At 37.9% G+C, this 22255-nt stretch overlaps 3 protein-coding genes and 2 long non-coding RNA genes across 7 annotated transcripts; 3 read left to right on the forward strand and 2 right to left on the reverse strand.

Annotated features, from left to right (window-relative positions):
• The first annotated feature begins 240 nt into the window (after nucleotides 1-240).
• On the forward strand, nucleotides 241-1524 carry LOC112174446 (protein RADIALIS-like 2). Its single transcript, XM_024312219.2, has 2 exons — nucleotides 241-648; nucleotides 1173-1524. Exons 1-2 carry the CDS (start codon nucleotides 353-355, stop codon nucleotides 1195-1197), a joined length of 321 nt encoding a protein of 106 aa, XP_024167987.1. The 5' UTR covers nucleotides 241-352; the 3' UTR covers nucleotides 1198-1524.
• A 2032-nt stretch (nucleotides 1525-3556) lies between these two features.
• Nucleotides 3557-5278, reverse strand: LOC112173367. 2 transcript variants are annotated; one of them, XM_024310978.2, is made up of 3 exons: nucleotides 5125-5278; nucleotides 4028-4243; nucleotides 3557-3917 (listed from the first exon to the last, which is right to left on the reverse strand). In XM_024310978.2, exons 2-3 carry the CDS (start codon nucleotides 4229-4231, stop codon nucleotides 3822-3824), a joined length of 300 nt encoding a protein of 99 aa, XP_024166746.1. In that variant the 5' UTR covers nucleotides 4232-4243; nucleotides 5125-5278; the 3' UTR covers nucleotides 3557-3821. The 2 variants fall into 2 exon arrangements, with proteins under 2 accessions (XP_024166746.1, XP_040365040.1); XM_040509106.1 differs by having other exon boundaries at nucleotides 4028-4249; nucleotides 5125-5265.
• Nucleotides 5279-10107: 4829 nt separating this feature from the next.
• On the forward strand, nucleotides 10108-12351 carry LOC112174521 (3-ketoacyl-CoA synthase 4). Its single transcript, XM_024312303.2, has one exon. It carries the CDS (start codon nucleotides 10582-10584, stop codon nucleotides 12109-12111), a length of 1530 nt encoding a protein of 509 aa, XP_024168071.1. The 5' UTR covers nucleotides 10108-10581; the 3' UTR covers nucleotides 12112-12351.
• A 1279-nt stretch (nucleotides 12352-13630) lies between these two features.
• Nucleotides 13631-17094, reverse strand: LOC112174685. Of its 2 annotated transcripts, none has more exons than XR_005802425.1 (5): nucleotides 16829-17094; nucleotides 15159-15256; nucleotides 14895-14975; nucleotides 14257-14345; nucleotides 13631-13875 (listed from the first exon to the last, which is right to left on the reverse strand). It is a non-coding gene; the product is annotated as an uncharacterized LOC112174685 (long non-coding RNA). The 2 variants fall into 2 exon arrangements; XR_005802424.1 differs by lacking the exon at nucleotides 16829-17094 and adding an exon at nucleotides 15480-15885 and having other exon boundaries at nucleotides 15159-15430.
• Nucleotides 17095-20133: 3039 nt separating this feature from the next.
• Nucleotides 20134-20554, forward strand: LOC121049705. The gene is made up of 3 exons (XR_005801109.1): nucleotides 20134-20274; nucleotides 20367-20459; nucleotides 20541-20554. It is a non-coding gene; the product is annotated as an uncharacterized LOC121049705 (long non-coding RNA).
• The last annotated feature ends 1701 nt before the right edge of the window (nucleotides 20555-22255 follow it).

Raw genomic sequence — 22255 nt, forward strand, 5'->3', positions numbered from 1 at the left:
ACTTAACTTTATGGATTTTCTGCATGTCTATAAAAAATTCTTGGAGATACTGATTCTCCCTACACGTCTGTTTAGTCATCATCTTGTCCTTGTTTCACTTAATTTTGTGGTAGCTAAGTAGACAAATCATTCAAATTCCACATCAGTTTTGCAAGATCTCTTCGCCAACTGGCAATACCCCACCCCAACCCTCTCAACCTTGCCTATAAAAGAGCAGGCATTTCCACCACTTTGCACACATCACACAACTCTTGACTTAAGTCTTGATCTCTATTGACTCGTCCAGATAATTACCCTCCTCACTCTCTCCTTTGCCCTTCACCCCTTTAGAAAACCATTTCAACACTTCTCAATGGCTTCTAGCTCAATGTCTTCGCGTAACTCGGGTTCATCTTGGACTGCCAAGCAGAACAAGGCGTTCGAGAAGGCTCTAGCCCTTTACGACAAGGACACCCCCGACCGCTGGTACAATGTTGCCAGGGCCGTGGGGAATAAGACTCCTGAGGAAGTTAAGAGGCACTATGACCTTCTTGTGGCAGATGTGAAGCATATCGAGTCAGGCCAAGTTCCTTTCCCGGATTACAGGACTTCTGGTGGGAGTGGGAGTGGGAGTGGCCATGGCAACATCGGTCATGATGAGGAAAAGAGGTAGTCTTTACTAATACTATCTGTCAAAGTCCTCCTCCAGCACCTTAATTACGCAATGACATATATAAATGTTTGTTTCTGATTCTTTGACTGTGCTTAAATTCTTAGACTACCATTCAACATCAGCAAACTTTTTCTTTGCATCTTATTCTATGCTATAATAGGACCATTGACTTCTGCTAACCCACTTCTTACTCTTAGCTTTAGATCTAATGATCAATATCTTAGAAGCTGTTAACTTACCAGGAAATTGGGTATCCAAAACTACAAGTAATTTCGAAACTTCAGACCAAGTGGGTTCATTTTCATTAACCTATTTTAACCTCTGCCAGCAACACCAAACTAGTTTCAAGCCTTCAACCACATGAACCAATATAGGTGCTTTTGAACATGCTTTTACTTAGTTGTTGCATGTAATCATACATTTAAGATTTAATCTGATACACTAAACTCGAACCTGTTAGAGTTAATTTTTAGCCAAAGCTAAAGCTAATCCCACTGAGCTGTGTCTGCTAAAATTACAGGATGAGGAGCATGAAGCTGAACTGAAGCAGCACATGCAAGAAGAAGTCCGATCTCCATATATGTACCCACTAGTTAATGAATAAAGATTCATCGCTAGCTCGATCTTCTGATCCGTTTTAATTCGATGATGACGCTGTAATGGTATAGTACTAAGTACAGTTCTAGTAGTTGATCGAAGATATCACAAACCGTACCCGTGATTCTTCTATGTTGTTAATCAGACTTCCCAGTTTCTTATTTTGTTGCTTTAAATGTATGTAATCTACGTACTCTGAATTTCTAGGTGTAAGATTCAGCTTAAGCTAGCTGCTAATGGAATCTTATAAGTATGTGTCAAGTACCTGTTCTAAACTTGTTGAATTGCTTCATCGTATTCATATGGAATTATGCATACAACATAAGCTTCACACTCAAACTCAAACCATAACCAAGACGAGAAGCCACAGAAACTGAATTAATATATAACAAGAAATTGAATTATTTGAATTCCTAATCGCCTTGAGGCTTAAACTTGAAGAGAGAGAGAGAGAGAGAGAGAGAGCTTCATAAGGTGAAGAAAAGGCGGGAAAGTGTGTTTGAAGAAGGAGTTGATGATAAAAATGTTTCCCGCGATGAGGTTTTGCCACATGGCCAAACACCCAACAGAAAAGAGGTCAGTGCCTGACCGGTACGGTTGAACCCAAACAGCAACACCTGTGACTTGCAATTATATATTGGGAAGAACTTTCCAATACATATAATCTAATTTCCAAATTCTGGTGACCACATAGATTTTTAGGATTGAAACTTTGAGGCAATTCTGGATGATTGACGCTTTGATTGGTGTTTAGAAGTACACAATTTTGGTCCTTGCGTTTAACAATAAATGAGTGATTTTGGTTGTTTCGTTATTTCCTTCAAGATGACTTCTATAATAGGTCATTTTGAGTTATAGCAGTTGTGAATTTTTAAATCTTGATTCATTGTGTTGTTAAGAGTGTATATCACTGTCGCTGCTTCTATTCCTCTATTCCTTCTCTCGGGATTCTGTCTCATTGATAATTCTCCAAAGAATGTATTATTGAAGCCACCCTAAGCACAACCTCATCCTTTGATGCCCCTAGATCCTCACCATTTTTAAGAAAGAAAAGTTTATACATACTTACCGGTTTAAAAAAGGCTAGTGTTGGTAGATGATCCAGCGCTAGACATACCTACCGGTTTAAGAAAGACTAATGTTGGTAGATGATCCAACACTAGACCAAATACAAATTTTGCGTATATCTTGCCATAAATGGATCCAAGAACAATTGGATGGTTTACAAGGAAATCAAAATTTGTTTGAAATTTAAATTATGTTGAAGGGTCCGGGTTTGTTCACCAACCCCTCCCAGTATACGAGAGAAAGCATGTGCCTCTTGCTTGGGCACTAGTTCGAGAAAAACAATAGGTCAACCAAGTAGCTAAGCTAAGCTTATCAGCAAGAAAATAACCTGAAGATCTAAAATGGACCACAATTTATGGTCCCATACCCACTATTGGTGATTGTAGCGTAATTATCATGTGATCTTCAACCACTGCAAGTGGCCTAGTAGTTCTTGCCTAGTTGGGTGTGCTCTCCAACCTAGGTTCGAATCCTAAAGCTGTCAAAGTGGTCAGACACTGTGCTGCAATGCACAGTTAAAGCATTTCACATACACCGAAAGAGTTTATCATGGACCTATGAAGCTTTTGGGTTCCCCTTGACAAGTCAAAAAAAAATTATGTGATCTTCAATTTTCATTTGGGTAGACATGGTAGGCCAATGGTTCAGTTTTTCACATACGCCGAAGGGGTTTATCTTAGACCTAATAAGCCTTTAAATTCCCCTTGACAAAGTCAAAAAAAAATTATGTGATCTTCAATTTTCATTTAGGCAGACATGATATGTTTTTCCTTCCAGTTATGGGCTTATGGCTGAAGGTGTTTTGAAGAAGGCGGTGGTAAAGAGGCGGCGGTGGCTATGGAACCTTGCCATCTGTTCGGAAGCAATGAATGGTGAATGGGCGGGCACCTCAACGGCTATGCCATTAATCATAGGTGCTTTATGAGCTGTATTGCCTTGTAATGTCGTTTTTAAATGGTTTGTATGTGGGTAAATCACACAATACTCCCTGATTTGAACCTCTAAAATCCAAGAAAGGGTAAGCAGCTGCCTCTCAAACCCCACCAAGGTAGACAACAGAAAAGAAGTTCGGTCAAACACAGCTCCTGGATAGGGGTAAGGAGGGCAGTCGCACGATGAAATGTTCCTTGATGGCATAGTAAAATACTACTATATCTATAAATTCAATCGCCATAACTTCTTTCTTTCTAAAAGCAATCATAAATTCATAAGAAACAATAATTCCTGTCTAATCTCACAGTAGGTGGAAACAGATTTACCATTTCGATCAAATCCAACAGAGACTAGAGAGTAGAGACATACTAAAATGACCTTGAAAGCACACATGTTGTTTGGATAACCAGAGCAGTCCTACCATAATCAACTAGGAAATAGACTCCATAATAGTTGTCATTTATCCCACAAGCTTAAGTTTTCAAGTTAGTTGAAATATAAACATCACCCAAATTCAGAGCAAAGTTATTAGTACTCGAGGTATCAGAACCATCCAAAATAGGAGAAGAAATTAGTCTGCTACTGTTGTTCGAAGGGGAAGAGAACTCTCAACTCCCTTGGCGTCAGCAGCATTCTTCTCAGCAACAACCTTTGACATTTTAAACATCTGAAACAAAAGGCAAAATTATCAGCACAGACGCAACCAATTATAGAATGAACATGTTTATTGTGTAGGCAGTATTTAGCATCAGCATCAAAGTTGAAGCAAGAATAAACCTTGTCAATGGTCTTCTTGAAGCAAGACACGTGTTCGTCCATAGAAGCGTGGATAAACTCATCAATATGATCCTTCACGTCTTCCAAGAAAGTGGCTTGTTCATTCTTCTTCTTTCGGCAAGATGTGGGGGTTGCAGCAGCAGCAGGTGGAGTAGCCGTTGTTCCAGCAGGCTGTTTTTCAAGTTCTCTTTTCTGCGATTCCATCTTCACCAACACCTAAAACAAGATATTCATTACAAAAGATGATACCAATGGCCTAATAATTTTAAAAAAATATATATATATGCTCATTTTAAACATCACAGGCATTGGCAAAAACAAGCCATTGCAATTAAGATGTAAAACCAATCAGCAAATACTTTGACAAAAATAAAAACGATATGCAAGAATCATATAGAGAAGAAAATTAAAAATAGAGAATAACTACAAAGGAAGGAAGTTTCCGACTGTCACCTGTGACCTGTCAAAACCACAGTTAGCAAGACTCCCAAGTAAATATGATAGTAAGAACCAAAAGAATCATGAGAAATGGCATTTACTCTATTTGCCAATTCGGTAACCGGCTTGTTAAGATAATATCTTTCAGGTTCATCGACACAAGAAAAGCAAGTTTGAGTGAAAACATTGAGGTATACAACCCCTGAGCTACCACATTATCACAAGCTGCTTTCTACTTGAGATCCTAAATGCCATCTATACGCTTATTAGTGCAACAAAGCAAAATTAGGAAGATCAAAAACTAGAGTTTCATTCAACATAACATAACACCACAAAATTAAAACTGCCCGAGATTTTACAGAAATTTACAAGCAAACAAGTTTTGTATGAAACTGCACACCAGGTGTTCGAAATAATGCCGCAGACAAAAAAAACCACTACCAATCGAGCCAACACACCAAATCTCACGCAATCATGCACGAAAATGTTACTCAATTACATATTTCTAACAATTTTTGCTAAAACAAATGCATAATCAGCTTGGTACGAAAGAATAGACAAAATTGTGCGACACGGAAAATGAAAGATAGAAGGTAAAAAGAGGATCCATAATTAGCTGACGAACAATGAAATGAACTGGAGTTTCAGAAAAGACGTACCGGAGAATCCACAAGGAGGGTAAGTGAAATTTGGTAACTTGGTGAAGAAATTGGTTTTGGGTCTTTATATTTTGACTCAGAGGCCGCCTTGTTCAGCAAGACAAGGTAGAACCGCCTTCCTCACCAAGAAGGTAAAGCGGTTGGAAGGGCACGTGGCCTTAGATCAATCAGATTGGGCTTCGGGACTTGAATACAAGAATTGGGCTAGTTCTCTTCTTTTCACCCTGGTCCAGTCCAGTGGTACCCGGATCGCAGATGCTCCCACCAAAATTATGTAAATTTAACCGTTAGATGGAATTCATACAATTATTAAGAGAATAAGTTTTATTAGTCAAAATAAAAAAATTTGACAGAAATGACCCTAAAAAATTAAAAAACCTTAAGCATTAATTAAATCACAAGGCCAATTATGACAATTACAAAAAATATATATGTTTATTAGGAAAAAGAAATATTAAAAAATCTCACACCCATATTTCTCTCCTACTATCTTCTTTCTGAATAACATAAATGTTTTCTTCCATTACCTTTTCTTTTTTATTTTCTCAAAAAAAAACAAAAAAAAACATTTGACATGTGTGGAGGAATGCTAGTTATTTATAGGTAAAAAATCACAAATAGTCACTGAGTTATGACTCATTCGACACTTAACTCACTGTATTTTTAATAATATCACTTAACTAACTCACTTTTACATTTGTCTTTCACTTAACTCACCGCCGTTAATTTTACTGTTAGAAACCGTTAAAATTGAGGGTATATTTGTCAAAACACTTAAAAATACATTTTTAACTTTACAAAAAAAAAATTATCAGATTTTTTTTTTTCAATTTTTAAAAAATTTTGGAATTTCAAATAAAAAATTTAAATATAATTTAAAATATATATACCCTCAATTTTTAAAGTTAGAAATGCATTTTTAAGTGTTTTGACAAATATACCCTCAATTTTAATGGTTTCTAACAGTATAATTAACGGCAGTGAGTTAAGTGACATTGTTGAAAATACAGTGAGTTAAGTGTCGAATGGGTCATAACTCAGTGACCATTTGTAATATTTTTCCTTATTTATAAGTAAAGCTGTTTATTTTTCATTCTTGAATATAAGTTTCCTTGGTCAGGTGAACACCATTCTTGAAGTGAACGTTGAGCAAGGAATCAGATTTTCTATAGGTTTCAAAACAATGATTCAAGGTTTACATACTTAAAAAGATTAACTGTGACTTTGTATTTTAAAAGGCGTTCTTGAAATATTAATTATTACGTCGTGTTGTAGAAGGCGTTCTTAAAAGATTACTTGTCGCGCTTTGTTCTTGAAAACCTGTATAATCTCACTCTGCAGGTCTACTTGGTAGAAAATATGATGCACCAAACTTTGCAAAAGTCACTACTCTATAATTGATCTGTCTGACCAATCTGCTACCATGATTAGGTTAATGTGATTGAAAACCATCAAAATAAAGCTGAACAGATCTAAAAGAAAAAAGTAAAACTGATTGAGAACATGATTGCTGCGTTTTTATTTGAACGGGAAAAAAAAAGTGGTCAATACAATCATGTAATGAATCAATAGCGGGAGAGAAAACACGTGAAAGTAAGTTCCATAGAAGTCAACGATGACTTGGTAGGGTTGCATGCCCAGCTAAGATTTTCAGAAACTGCTTATTTATATTTAAGAACAACCCAACTGGTCGGTGCTCTTTATCTAAATGATTTCTTGGGGTAGGTTTGGGTCTCCATGCTGTCATTTTTCTACTATTTTCTACATTTTATTTTTTATGAAAATGCTTCATTCATCATCCATCCAAGAAAAAAATAAATAAATAAAAATAAATAAATAATTATAAAAAAATAATATAAAAAAAATACCTTAGTTTAGATGTAGAGGCCATCCTAGATTTTTAAGGCTCGCTTTCTTGATCATTCTTAGGCTTATAAAGGGAATAGAGTTCTTTGGAGGGGCGGGTTATGCTATCTAGAATTCCTAGTGCCTCCAGCTACTTGCTAATTATAACCACTGACCACCTCCGCGCCCACAAAGCCGGCCCTGACCCCCCAACCCCACGCTCACAGTGGGTGGCTAAGTGCGAGCAGCTCTCAGGAGAGCATCTGAAAATCAATTTTGTTGCAGCAAATATAGACAAAAAGGCATACCAGGTGGGTTGGTACTATTGTTTGAGAATTGTGATGAGAATGGCCAATAGTGTCACAAAAAAAAAAAAATTCAAATCCAACCCATTTAATAATCGTGTCGAAAATTTCTAGACCCAACATATTTTTTAAATGGGTTACTCGTTTTCAACCCGCTTAATCCATTTAATAAATATATTCTGTTGTGTTGGACAAAATGACTCATTTAAGGGTTAACATTGCGACTCATTTAACTACAAAAATGTATAAATTGATTAAATTCATTAAAGAATTTATAGTAAAAGCCAAACGTAGAATCATCAAAATTCTCTAGCCAATTTGGTTGTAACTAATCATAATTTATAGGAAGAATTTCACAAATTGTCACTCAACTATGACTCATTCGACACTTTAGTCACTCAATTTTGAAATATATCACTTTGGTTACTCAACTATTACTATGTCAATCACTTTAGTCACTTAAGGGACATTTTGTCTCACCTTAATCACTTCTCCCAATCATTCTAATGCAGCTTTTCAATTTTTCACAATTGGCAAGACGAAAATATTCTTAATGAAAAAAATTAACGGAGTGATTAAAGTGAATAACAAAGTTAAAGTTAAGTGACCAAAGTGATATATTTAAAAAGTGAGTGACCAAAGTGTCAAATAGGTAAAAGTTGAGTGACTATTTGTGATATTCTCTCTAATTTATACAGGAAAGAGAATGGGAAAAAAAAAAAAACATTCTTTAGCTAAGCTACCAAATGATCCATAAGATATATGGGATGACACATTACATACTACATATCTACTGCTTAAGTAACTACACTTTCTCAAGCTCAGTAATGTGTCTGTCCAGTTGGTCTTTCAGCTCCATTTTCCACCCTTGGATTAACCTTTCATTCTTCTTGATAATCTCATTCTTTACCTTTAACACTCCTCTTCCATCACAGCAATCTCCTTTCTTAGTTTTTCAGCATTCGTGGGCAGATCCTCACGTTGCAGACCAATAAAAAAGAGCTGAAGCTTTTTGTCAGCTTCCATAAAATCTCTAGCATGTCTCTCAACATCAATTTGATGAGACGGGTGCGGCGAATGGTCTATTGCTTGAAGCTCTCTGGCAGGCAAGCATGGAAGCGAAGCAGCCTCCAATGCCATCACACATGCCACCATGTCATCCTTTGGAGATTGCATCTGTGCATCACTTTGGTGCTGTTGTTCTCTCTCAGCCATTTCCCAAGTAACCAAGTGCTTGAATGAGAGTGGAAAGCTTCAATCAAGCTTCGTAGGGGAACAAAATCTCATCTAGTGTAGAAGTGAAGCCTTCCTTCCTCGTCCTCTCTCTCTTTTTTCAGTATTTGGTTTCCCTTATTCTCCAATTTTATTTAGCTAAGAATTCCCCCACTCAATTTATAGTATTATCGGTGAAGTGGTAGCCCTAGTTTAAAGTGAGATTTTTTTTTTTTTTTGAATGGGTTGTCGACATGGGTTATATAATTATAAATTTATATATAACCCAACTCATTTAATAAATGGGATATACGGGTTCATCTCATGTTGGCGGGTTGACCTACAGCCGACCCGTTTATTAAATGGGTTATGGCGGGTTGATCCGCGGCCGACTCACTTTTTAATCGTGCGAATTTAACCCGTTTTATTTCGTGCGAGTTTCAAGTCGTATTATCTGGTTGTGTCGGAATTGATAGTCGAGACTCCTAATATAATTCCGAATGTTTCATTCACGGTACTTCCTCTATCTAGGTTAAGGTCTTATGTTACCTCGTTGATGTATGATCATACAATTAATAATGATATGGTCATGGATGAATTATTAGATCACTAAACGCATACAAATTTACAGATTTGCTCACCTAAGGGATAATTTTAAGGGATTGTAAGAGACCAATGCATTCAACTTAATTCCAAAATAACAATGTCTCATAAACCACCCACAAAATAGAGCTGAAAGTTAGAGGGGTGCCTCCACTAGGCCCATGCAAAAACTGCCACCCAGGCCAAAACCTATGCCTACACCTAACTCTCAAACTCCAAACCATGTTGCAGCTCGAAAACCTGACCAATCCTATGTCCAACCGCTATCTTGCCGTCACCCAAACTTTCACCATCTGCCACAGAAAGAGCATTTGGCTGCTGCTACCCTTACCACCAGAGCTCCTGCCAACTCGCCACCTTTTCTGTTGCCAATCATTTGACCGATTCCATTAGCCACTTAAGATTCGCCATTTCCCAACATTCAGCCTACAACACTCACTAGAAAAAACTTACACAACCATGGAAAGTCCAAACTTTCCGATTCAGTAACATGCACTAGATTGGAGAAAAGCGGTAGATGATAGATCTAGAACCAGGCCAACAAAATGAGATGACCTTAGCAGATCTCGATAGGAAAGCAACAATCCCTAATCACAACCTACGACCCGAACACGATTTGTGTGCAAGACCATCCCTTACTCGATCCACCTCCTTGAAACCCTCCTAGCTTTCACACCATCCCCTAAAAGATTTTTTTTTCTTTTGACGTTGAGATTTTTGTAAAGATGATATTTAAATGTTAATTTAAAAGACTAATGATTCAGCCGATGAAATTACACTGTTAAATATGTGATAATACAAACACACAAATCCAAACAATTCACATTGTGAGATTGCAGTGCGTAATATAAATATGTGAAACAATTGTCCAAACTGTAAATACTTTCCATTAGAATAAGATCAATATCCGGCTCATAAGAGGGCTTCAAATTTGCTAGATGGACAGATAAGAGATTTGTACCATAGCAAACAAAAATGAACGCTCCCTATATTTTGGGGGGTGAGGATTGATGAAGTACATGACTGCACCGCAACGCCTTATTTTACTGCTGTCAGTTCCAGGATGAAGACGTGCGGAGAAATCGCCTTGAAGCTTCCTGTCCTCCAAAACCCCCCAAAATATTCAAAACAAACAAAAAAACCCCCCTTTCGTCCCCAGATTTTTTTAATTCAATTTCGTCTTGTTTCCTCCCTCACAAATCTTAGACCAAACAGAGACCAACCCATTCTTAAACCTCTCTCACTCTTCATCTTCATCTTTATGTCATTTCACTAATCTACGTGTTCTGTAATCGTGTACGGGGGTCTTTTTGGCCCTAGTTGTTGTATCAACTACTTGAAAAAAAACCCAAACCCGACCCTCTCAGATCCGCTTTCTTCACGTGCACTGCTCTGCTCGCTATATAAACCCCTCCTATCAAAACCCACTTCTCTAAACCCAATAATTTGAAGTTTTCAGCCCCCCGAGGTCGAGTTTTTCAGAAACCCAATCATGAGCTCTGAGTCTGTTGACAATGGTGGAGCTCAGAACATTCAGATCCACCAAGGCCGTAGAGTCCCAGATTTCTTGAACAGTGTCAACTTGAAGTATGTGAAGCTGGGTTACCATTACTTGATAACCAATCTTCTAAAGCTCTGCTTGATTCCTCTAATGGGGATCATTGTTATTGAAGCCGCTCAGATGAACCCGGGTGACATTCACCAGCTCTGGCTCCAACTCCAGTATAACCTGGTCAGTGTCATCACTTTCTCTGCTGTTCTCGTTTTCGGATCCACTGTCTACATTATGACCCGACCCAGATCCGTTTACCTTGTGGACTATTCCTGTTACAAGCCCCCAGACCATTTGAAAGTGAAATACCACAAGTTTATGGACCATTCAAGATTGATTGGGGATTTTGATGAGTCCTCGCTCGAGTTTCAGCGCAAGATTCTTGAGAGGTCTGGCCTTGGAGAGGAGACCTATCTTCCTGAAGGAATGCATTCCATTCCGCCGAGGCCGACGATGGCGGCGGCGCGTGAGGAGGCAGAGCAGGTGATTTTTGGTGCATTGGATAATCTGTTTGCTAATACAAATATTAAGCCTAAGGACATTGGGATTCTTGTTGTGAATTGTAGCTTGTTTAACCCAACTCCTTCATTATCTGCTATGATTGTTAACAAGTATAAGTTGAGGGGTAACATTAGGAGTTTTAATTTGGGAGGTATGGGGTGTAGTGCTGGAGTTATAGCTGTTGATCTTGCTAAGGACATGTTGCAAGTTCATAGGAATACTTATGCAGTTGTTGTCAGCACTGAGAATATCACTCAGAATTGGTACTTTGGGAATAAGAAATCCATGTTGATACCGAATTGTTTGTTTCGTGTTGGTGGGTCTGCGGTTTTGCTCTCGAACAAGTCATTGGATAAGCGTCTGGCTAAGTATAAGCTTGTTCATGTTGTGAGGACTCATAAAGGGGCGGATGAGAAGGCGTTTAGGTGTGTTTATCAAGAGCAGGATGATATTGGCAAAACTGGGGTTTCTTTGTCAAAGGAACTCATGGCAATTGCTGGTGGAGCTCTTAAGACTAACATCACAACATTGGGTCCCCTTGTTCTGCCTCTAAGTGAGCAGCTTCTCTTCTTTGCTACTTTGGTTGCAAAGAAGCTGTTCAATGCAAAAGTCAAGCCTTATATCCCAGATTTTAAGCTTGCTTTCGATCATTTCTGCATACATGCTGGTGGAAGAGCTGTGATTGATGAGCTTGAGAAGAATCTGCAGCTTCTGCCAGTTCATGTTGAGGCGTCTCGGATGACACTCCACAGGTTTGGTAATACATCATCCAGTTCAATTTGGTATGAGTTGGCTTACACTGAGGCAAAGGGGAGGATGCAAAAGGGGAACCGTGTCTGGCAGATTGCATTTGGAAGCGGTTTCAAGTGTAACAGTGCTGTCTGGGAGGCTCTCCATAATGTAAAACCGTCTCCTAGTGGTCCATGGGAAGATTGCATTCACAACTATCCAGTGCAGATCATTGTTTAGCAGTGCTCAACCACAATTTGGTTAAAGACTCGATTTGAAGGAAGGAAACATTGATAGATTGATTGATCAACTTATAATCTTATTTTTCTGCCCCTACAGAAATAGTTTTTTCCTTTTCTTTTCTATAATTTGATTTATTAAGCATGTTATTTGTATTTGGTCATTCAAGTCATGATATGTCTCTCATTTCCTCTGCTCAAGTTAGTTGAGTGGCCTAATTGCTTTGATATTAGCTGATAATGTTTATGCTAAATGCAGAAGCACTATGATTACTATCAATTTCTTCAGGCCCTTGGAGGCCAATATAAAGCACAGTGTAAAGAGTTTTAATGTACAATCCATTGCTAGAATGTTAACATTGAGATAATGATCTAATTCTAGATAAGCATATGTAAACCAAACACTCGAGAAACTACCATACAGCCATTGATCAATCATAACATGGTGGCGTGACAGTAATACGATGACTCCTGCATTGTTAAATTCGCAACTTCTCAGTTTTTTTTTTTTTTTTTTCCTTCTATGGTGGCGTGGTGCTGTTCTGGGAGCCTGATAAATCCGGTGTCTGTATATTTCTTGCTCTTCGAGAAGAAGTTATCATCAATGATGAATGTGAGATTTGTTCAATTTAATGTCTGAATTGGATGGATGTGACCTTTCACTATTTAATACACAGGACCAAGATATCACCTAACCCTTCATGGTTTCTGTTATTAGGGTTTAAATCCAGATTCAGCTTTGTCTTCTGGCAACTAGGCCTTGTACATCAGTAGGTGCAACTGTGCAAGGCACAATGCATCTTCTCATTGCTTTCAGACAACACATGATGGTGAATGTGGTAGGGCCTGGCATCACATCGCCATCTTGGATAGCTTCGATTTCAGCATTATTCTTGGCATATGCATCTGAATAGGTTACAACTCTCCTCTGCTGATTTTATTTTTTATATTTTGCTCACTCTGTTCCAAATCTCTGCGAAGCACAAGGTTCGTGAAATTTAGTACCAAGTAGCCAAGATAGATTAGTTTTGGAAACCGTAGAGTAAATAATAGAAGTAGGGGTAACCAAAAACTATTTTCAGTATGAGATAAATTTGCTTAAGGTTGAAGGATTTGTTAGGTTGGCCAGATGAGGAAGAAAGCACTTGAATTGCTTCTAGTAGAAGGGTGGGCAAAATGTCAGTGCGGGTCGGTTTCAGGCCCAAACTGACTTTGACCCAAAATAATCGGTTAGGCCCAAAATCCAAACCAACCACCGATTTAAAAATAACTGGGCCTAATTTTCGGGTCAGCCCAATTCGGTTTTGAGCCATTTTAATGGGCTTTCTTTGCAATTTGAATGGGGTTTTTTTTTTCAGGAACTGTCTGTTTTTAATTGTCTTCACCATCTTCTTTTTAACTTACTAGGAATAGTTGCCCGCGCTTTGCTGCGGGAGTTAGGATTGTTAATGAATTGTTTAGGAAAGTAATTGTATACATGAGAAGTTGTTATGTGTAATGAATAGGAGTGCTAATTGAAATTGAAAGTGAATATAGTTGATATGAAACTGAAATTGAAAGAGCAGATGCCCGTATACAGAATACAATTTTCAGAGCAGGTAAACAGGACTGGCAATTGAACTTTGCTTGAACTTCCTTGCAAACTTTTTGAATTTCTTCCGGAATTTCTGCTTGTGCCAGGCTCTTACTTCGATTTCCAGGTCATCATAGGTGACTTAGAATTGAGTTTCAGAGTGAAATCAGCTGAATAAGTTTTCCGCCTTTGCTATTGTAAAACACATATTCAAATAATTGCATTTCAGTTTATTACTTGCAACAAAGTCGAGCCAAAACTCTGGAAAACAGCGGAAAAGGATTGTGATCTTTCTTGATCATTTTATAATCCAAAACTTGTTGATGTGATGAGGTTTTGAAAGCAGGCTGAAAATAATATGATAAGGTTCTGATAATTAGGTGCTGCACTACTTGTTGATGTCATTCAGGTATTTTAATAGAATTGAATTCCATCATAATGGCTTACATGTTTCTGTATAAAAATAGAGAAAGCAAATCATGTAGACTCATTTGTAGTGAAATATGAAAAATGAATGATGGCAAAACATGCATCATGTCAGTGATAGAGAAAATTCATGCAAGGACTACTAACCTGCTAAGAGCTTGGATTTCCCTTCTTAGCCAACTTTGAAGCCAACAGTTTGGCTGAAGATCGAAGAGTGCAGAAATACAGTTTGATGTCTGCGAAGGTGAATAATCTATATGATTGACAGTAGCCTGTTTATTTGTTGTTCCAGATTGACCTCAACTTTTGACACGAACTTAAGGCTGATCATAGTATCGAACTTAATAGATGGACACTCATGAGGTTTTTGATAAGATATGATTCAGGAATTGAATATTGTAATTTAAAAATCTAAGCAAATGTAGAACATTGAAATTTATATCATCTGTGTAGAAAGCAGAATACTGAAAGTATAAAGTTTAGTAACAAATAAAACATAGAAAACATACTGTGAACAGTATAATTCATATTCTTGATAATATATGATCTGCAAATTTAATGAGTAGAAATTTATAAGAATGATAGGTAAATAGGAAGAAGTTTGAAACAATTTGAAATCTATGAAATCTATTAGTTTCTATAGTATTTCAAACAGCTATACTCTTCGTTTCAATGCAATTTAAAACAGAAACAGAAATTAATCACAAATTGACAAACAGAAATTAAAAAACAGAAACAACTAACAACTTATAGGTTAAAGAGCAGATCAGCGGAGAAACAACTACCTTTGTGCGAAGGAAAGCAGACAGTCTATCCCTCTGTGGATTGTTCTTGATAAGTGATAGAATTGAAATGGATCAAAATACCTGAAAACGTAATCAAAGAGAGCGTAGCTTAGTGGAAGTTGAAATGAATCAAGTTGAAATGAATCGAATGGAAACAGGACTTTTCTGCGTATTGTTGTTTCCCTCTGTAACATTTTTTGTACTTCTATGCAACAAAGATGAAAAGCCTCTTAATATCACGTAAAAATTACGGGAGAGAATTACCGGATTCAATTGGATTCATGTGGCGACCTTTAGTTATGCCTCACCCTTGAGTTTAAACTCTGGAGCTTCAACACTTTAGCTGGTGTTCTGTTTTAAACCTGCACAAAAGAGGTTGATTAGCTACGGCCTTTGCTATTTTGTAATACAATTGGGGTATGGTGTCTTTTACGTTCACAACGAAATCAAAAGTATTTTGTGAAGTAAACAAAAAAGAATGAATCGGTGCTGCCATTGTAGATTAAAAGGGGAAATCCAATTAAATGTGCTGCTATCTAAGCATTTGCAGTAGCCCACAACAACAACAAAAAACAAAAAAAAAACCAAAACAACAGAGCTGAAGGGGAGAAGTTTTTCGGTGCCATCCTTGTCTAAATATGAAATATCAAAAAAGCAGAAAGCAAAAAAAAAAAAAAAAGAATAAAAGAGAAGTTTCGGGTAGTTTAATTAATCTATGCATAAGACAAACACAGTTTTAATTAACAAAGTGCAAGCAAAGTTCTTCAATACTGGGCTTGTGAAAACAATGCAGGAAAAAGCAAGACAATCAAAATGTTCAATAAAGACAAAGTATTTGCCACTTCAAAAAGTTTGTCAATTCACAGTTGAATTGGGTGGCAAAGAGAATCTGGCCTCACCCATGAAATGACAGAGATTTTAAAGTTGGATGCACACTAACGGAAAGTTCTAGCCAATATTCTTGTCACATGCAATAGAAACAGTCTCAGTACTTGGCTTTCATTACAAAGCTAGAAGCAAGAGCAAGGAGGAGAAGCTCCTTACCCATTCTCAGAGGAAACAGCAATACAACAAATTTTTAAGGTTCAAGGGTTGACAAATTCCTTCTAGATATATACAAAAGCAATACAAAACTTGTATCACAATTTCAACAAAGACATATAACAATTTATCTCCTCTAATCTCTAAATTCATCAAAACTTAAATTGACAGCTTGTAGTATATTTAGTAGAAAACAATGAATACTGTGCAATTCAGCAGGATAGTTACTTAATAAAGCTATATATAACTACATATGATTCATTAACTTCTCACATTCAAAAACCTACCGAAACAGTATGAGCTGTGAACTTTACTCTACTTTATGGTGAAAAATTAAGATTTTGAATGAAATCAAAGACTGCAGACATAAAACTCTACCTTAAATGTGACAAATAGACATAAAACTCAAATTGAACAATAAATTTAGAAACTCAATTAACCATTAACATTAGCAATAACAGTAGATCATCCCATAAATACAATGTTAAAAACTCATTCTTGGAAACAGAACACTGAACACCTCACAATCTGAATATAGGAAAAGAGAAACCGAAGCAAATTTAAGAGATTAAAAGAAAAATAGACACGATTATCTTGATCATAGTACAAAACCCCTCACCTAGTTGGTCTAACATGATTATCTTCAAAGCCCAAGCACGGTTGGTTTAATTGTAGTGAGTAAAATCCAGTTCACATATAGAGAATTGAAAAAAATTCCGCGAACAGATGATTCATGACTACCTTTTATCAATAGATTGAAGATTGGAAAAAGCTCTGATGCTAAAGATCGAATAGAGTCCAACCCTCTCACTTGACATTAGAGGAGATAATGAGCAGAAAGAAAGAAAGAAAACAAATTTGAATAAGAACAATTCCAAGTCTACCGACTATACCTCAGAAGAATAAACTAAACAACAGCAAGCCTTCTTCTGTTTTCCACAAAGCCCAATCTGATCTGATTCGAAAGAGATTGATCTTTCTCTCTCACTCACTTTCAGTCCAACCCGACCATCAAAGATAAAACAATAAAACAACGAATCAATAATCAATGATTCGCAGACCAGATTACGAAAGAAGAGAAAGTCACCGAAGATCACCTTTTATGGGCCGATCGATGGTAACACTTGAAGGAGAGAAACTAACCTCCGATCTCAGATGATGACGTGAGAATTTGCCTCCGATCTCTCTCTCTATCTCTCTCTCTCCGTGCAAATTGGGGAAGCAGGGAGTGACGGAGGCTGTTTAGAAAGCAGGGGAGAGCAAAAACAGTCGGTCTAGGAGGCTTCTGGAGGAATAGAGAAGAAAAAAAAAAGGTCAGTGGCAGAGGCGTAAAAAAAATCTAAATGGGGGCAGAACCGTCTTTTCCGTCCCTTATGAACAGTAGTAACAGTAACCGGGCTTTAGTATATAGTATAATATTTTCTATGCAGATCAACCCAATTTATTATTTAGCAAAATATTAAAAAATCTAACAAATAATAACCAATTTTCTGAGCTTGATCTTTTTTTTTATATCAATTTTTTTTTTTTGTTTCAAAGTGAAATTCATGAACTGATCGTGGGAAGTTGAGAACAAGAATAAGTCGAGTAATAGCCTAGATTTGCAGATTACAAGATTACAGACAATAGAACATTTGCAAATTTGGGAAAATTAACAATCATATAAACTGCAAAGTGCCAAAGTTCTTTAAAAAAAAAAAGAGAAAATATTTCAAACAGTACCCGAACTTAAGGCCGACTCTTAACTTCAATACCCGACTATGCAAAATTATCACTTTGGTACCCCAAGTTTGAAGCCCGACTCAAGAACGGTACACGCCGTCCATGACGGCATTAACTAGCTAACCATGTGGCATATTTTGAGGGGTAATTCAGTCTAACTTTTTTTTTTTTTTAATTTAATTAAAAAAATTATGAGACCAATTGTTTGGTCTCACCAACAACACCTGTCCCTACGAGAGAGAGAGAGAGAGAGCTCGGTGCTCTCTGACCCGGACACTAGCCGCGACCCGAGAAAGAAACCAGACTGGAGGGATGACGTCCGGCCACCCCACGACGGCGTACAGTTACCATTCCCTTCGTCTCTGCTTCGCCTACGTCCCTGTGCCTTTGGATCACTCATGCATTGAACGGAGAAGGAGCAACGACGACTGGAATCTCTGAGACTTCTCCGGCGAGCTCTGCAATTCCCGGCGATTCCGACCACCATTTTGGCTACATGTGGTATGAAATCTCATCTCCTCGTCATGCCCAACAAGCCTGTGCAATTAGTTTTTGAATTTGATCGGGTTTTAATGACTTGGTTTCTGGGTTTGGTCTCAGGCAGCCGTGTTCTTGGACACCAGCGACATTTCCGGCTGTTCTCGACTCATTCCTGCCTAGTTTCTGGTTCGACTACTTCTCTGGACGAGGCCTGGCCCTGCGTGGGAATTAAACTCCAAAGATTTCTGGGTTGTGGTCATTGAGGCTTGAATACCAGTTCATTATCGAGTTCTCCCCTGAGTTTCCAGCAGCCCCACAGAGCAAAAATGGTGGCCCTGAGAAAGGGAACCCGAGCCCGAAAGCCACAGATGGCACCATCTGTTTTGCCTCAAACCCATTCTTCTCTTCCTGGTTAATGGAATATTTGCTTGATTGGTTTTGAGAGCTCTTGTATGTTCGAGTGCTTTGGAATTTTCCAATCACAAGCTGACAAAACCTAGATGAAGGAGACGAGGAGAAGAAGAAGGGAGATCTGCTAAAGAGAAGGTTCATTAACGAAATGACCAAAATACCCCTCTAAATTTAGCACGTGGATTGTTAGTTAACACCGTCATGGATGGCGTGTACCGTTCTTGGGTCGGCCTTTAAACTTGGGGTACCAAAGTGATAGTTTTGCATAATCGGGTACTGAAGTTAGGAGTCGGCCTAAGTTCGGATACTGTTTGAAATATTTTCACAAAAAAAAAAAAAAAACAATATTATTAAGGGAAAATGGTCCGTACGGTACCCCGCCTTTTCCTCCTTATAACTTTTGGTACCTGACAAAAAAAAAACATCAATACGGTACCTGAGGTTCTTTGCCCGACCGAAGATTGGTACATATGGCCGTTACCTCCGTTACGGAGCTTGCCAGCTGGCAATTTTAGAAGGGCATTTTCGTCACTTCGTATATTAATTAATTTTTTTTCCCTCTTTTCTCTCTCTCTCTCTCTGTTCTTTTTTTTCTTTTCTTTTTTCCTAATTTCTGTTCTCCTTCTTCAATTCTTCCTCCTCTGTTCTCCTTCTTCCTCTTCTCCACTCTTGCAGTTCACTCTTAATAGCATATGCAGATGGACCTCTTCGATGACGGCGGAGATGAGATCAGAGAGGAGATCGAAGCAGAGGAGAGGCTCCATCGTCCTCCTAATCTGGCCCTCTCCTCCACTGGGCTCACCTCACCGCCACCACTTTTCTCTCTCTCCACAGAGCCTTCCCGCTGACCCACCACCGAGTCCAACTCGAATGCCGCCGCAGCCCATGTCCTCCACCGGCCTCCAAGAGGACATGGGTGACAGTTCCATCTTTTTGCAATGAATGTATCTGTCCCAATTTTAATTCAATGCAAGCAAATTCAACTACTTTGGTTGTTGGTTATGCTTGATTTATAGAAAGATGAGAATTTGGGTGATAGGTTATGCTTGATTATCTGTGTTGTTTCAAACTTGGGCAGAGTATGATGAATGTGTAGTCTCTGTTGCCGAAAAGAAAAGGAAGAACTTGAATTCTGATTAATTTCTTTCTTGCCTTCTAGTCATAGTTTTGAGAAATTTTCAAATCAAAGAGATTCAAATGGAAGTCTTTGGGTTTGAAAAGTGTATCAAGCACCATACCAGAAGGACCCAACTCAGATTCTTGATCATTCTTGTCAGCCTTGGAATGAGATTCGGCGCCATCGGCTCCGGCACCGGAAACGAAAATGAAATCTTGATGCTTCTCGGCTTCATATATGATTTACAAAAGCAGGGGGGAAGAAGAAGAAGAAGTAGCTAGAAAGATTTTGATTTTTCTTTAGTTTCAAGTCTAACTATGTGGGACGAGATTGGAATCAAATTGGGGAAGAAAACCCAGAAAGCAAAGGTGGAAAGAAACCCAGAAAGATAAGTAGAGGTTTGAAATTTGATGATTTGGGTTGGCCTTTATAAGGTGTGTCTGGATTCTCTCTCTTAACTGAAACTTGAAGAAGATGGTTCAAAGTGGAAGTGGGGCAAGATCTCTTTGTTGTTGCAGCTAGCTCTCAAGGATGATTGAAATGAAGAAGTAAGAAAGAAGAACTGATAAGCAAGGAGTCACTTTCCGATCAGATAATGAACCATACAAGGTACTAATTGATCAATTGATTCAATTTCAAATCTTATTAGTACAATCATGTGCACAATTACATGATGCTTTGAATATAAATATGCTTTGCAGAAACACATGGAGCAATATGTGAACAAGATAATGAAGATGATGAAGGATGAAAAGCTATTTGCTCCACAAGGAGGTCCAATCATCTTAGCTCAGGTTTATAGACCCTTATTAATCTTCCCTGATATTTTATTTTGGCTAAATGATCAAGCTTTGATTTATATTTGATTGAAACAGATTGAAAATGAGTATTTGGTGACCCTCCTTCACAAAGAGCAGCAGAAGACATTGCATTTTCAGTTGCTCAGTTTTTCTCCAAGGGTGGGGCTCTAATATACGAATGGATGAAAAGGAGAGAGAGAGAGAGAGAGAGAGAGAGAGAGAGAGAGAGAGAGAGAGAGAGAGAGAGAGAGAGAGAGAGAGAGAGAGAGAGAGAGAGAGAGAGAGGAAAAAAATTAATTAATATACGAAGTGATGAAAATGCCCTTCTAAAATTGCCAGCTGGCAAGCTCCGTAACGGAGGTAACGGCCATATGTACCAATCTTCGGTCGGGCAAAGAACATCAGGTACCGTATTGATGTTTTTTTTTTGTCAGGTACCAAAAGTTATAAGGAGGAAAGGCGGGGTACCGTACGGACCATTTTCCCTATTATTAACTACATAGATTCTCAATTCCCAGATCACTTCGCAAAATAAACTCTCGACTTCATCTCAACCCCTCCAGATCTGCTATGATTCCTTATCCTGCAATACATAATTTGAAAATCATAAACCATAATTTGAATCATATATTTTATATAAACCCAAATAGAACAGACATGCAATTCCAGATCTTAATAGCCTAAATCAAATTCTAAATAAAAGTACCTCAGATCTGGTGTTGATGTGGCTTGCGTCGGCGGTGACGATCAGATTCGATTTGAACCACGGAGATGGAACGAACTTACAGACATGCAATCCCTTCCACGATCAGATACGGTGGCCCAAGGGATTCGTGGGGCAATACTATACAGCTAAAACATAAAATGAAAGGATAAGGCAATAGATCAAACAACTTGTCTGCTACACTTAAGCTTTGGAGAATTTGATTGCTATTAAAGATGGGTTGAGATTGGGAGGGATTTCATTGAGAGACGGTGAAATATAGAGATGGAGTGCAGCTGTGAGAGAATGAGAGAGAGATTAGGGTTGTTAATATTTAAATTCAGTTAATCTGATTTACATCAATCGGTTTGAAGCACCAAATCGGGTCTGAATAGGAAAGATCCGGTCCGGTTTGGTTTAGGCATTTTTCAGTGTTTTTTCTAACCGGTTCGGTTCCCTTTTTTCAACTCGGTTCGGCCAGTTATTTGGTTTATGCCCACCCCTAGTTGAGTGTAGAACCGCTGCTGGTGGAAGCACACATAAAGAAGTAATTCCAAAGAGACTAGCAAAATTGTTGTTGACAATTTTGTAAGTAAGGCTATGTTGATGTGAACAATTGGGAGAAGTACAATTACAAATATATGGTTAATGAAATTATTCCATTCTTTTGAAACTAAAAAAAAAAAGGGGGGGCCAACTCTGATATCATATTCAGTTGTTTACTACTTGAAGAAAAATAAGAACAATCAAGTGGCCGGTTCATAAAATTGATTTGTCAATAAGTCAACCAATGTGAAATTGAAATCAGCACCAAGTAAATAATTGTTTAGCACTCAACTTTTGAAAATTATGGGTGTTCTTTGGACAATCCCGAACAACTTATCCATCTATGAAGTCTTCTTACCAACTTGAAGATCTCAATCATCTGCAAGAGCAAGAGAAAATGCTGAAGTAATACAGTGCTTTAATCTATAAATGTATACAGACATTTGGGACTTTCATAGTGATATTACTATGTTATTTAAGTATAGTTAATCTGTACATAATGCAAGTCTAATGACATTTGCTCATTTCTTTACTTCTCTAG

The sequence above is a fragment of the Rosa chinensis genome, chromosome 6 (genome assembly GCF_002994745.2).
Source record: "Rosa chinensis cultivar Old Blush chromosome 6, RchiOBHm-V2, whole genome shotgun sequence".
NCBI classification, from domain to species: domain Eukaryota; kingdom Viridiplantae; phylum Streptophyta; class Magnoliopsida; order Rosales; family Rosaceae; genus Rosa; species Rosa chinensis.

Excerpts from the sequence above, each read along its gene's own strand:
- LOC112174446 (XM_024312219.2), top strand. The coding sequence starts at position 353 with ATGGCTTCTAGCTCAATGTCTTCGCGTAACTCGGGTTCATCTTGGACT. Across the intron at positions 649-1,172 it reads GGTCATGATGAGGAAAAGAG|GATGAGGAGCATGAAGCTGA; the intron begins GTAGTCTTTACT and ends CTAAAATTACAG.
- LOC112173367 (XM_024310978.2), bottom strand. The coding sequence starts at position 4,231 with ATGGAATCGCAGAAAAGAGAACTTGAAAAACAGCCTGCTGGAACAACG. Across the intron at positions 3,918-4,027 it reads TCAAGAAGACCATTGACAAG|ATGTTTAAAATGTCAAAGGT; the intron begins GTTTATTCTTGC and ends CTTTTGTTTCAG.
- LOC112174521 (XM_024312303.2), top strand. The coding sequence starts at position 10,582 with ATGAGCTCTGAGTCTGTTGACAATGGTGGAGCTCAGAACATTCAGATC.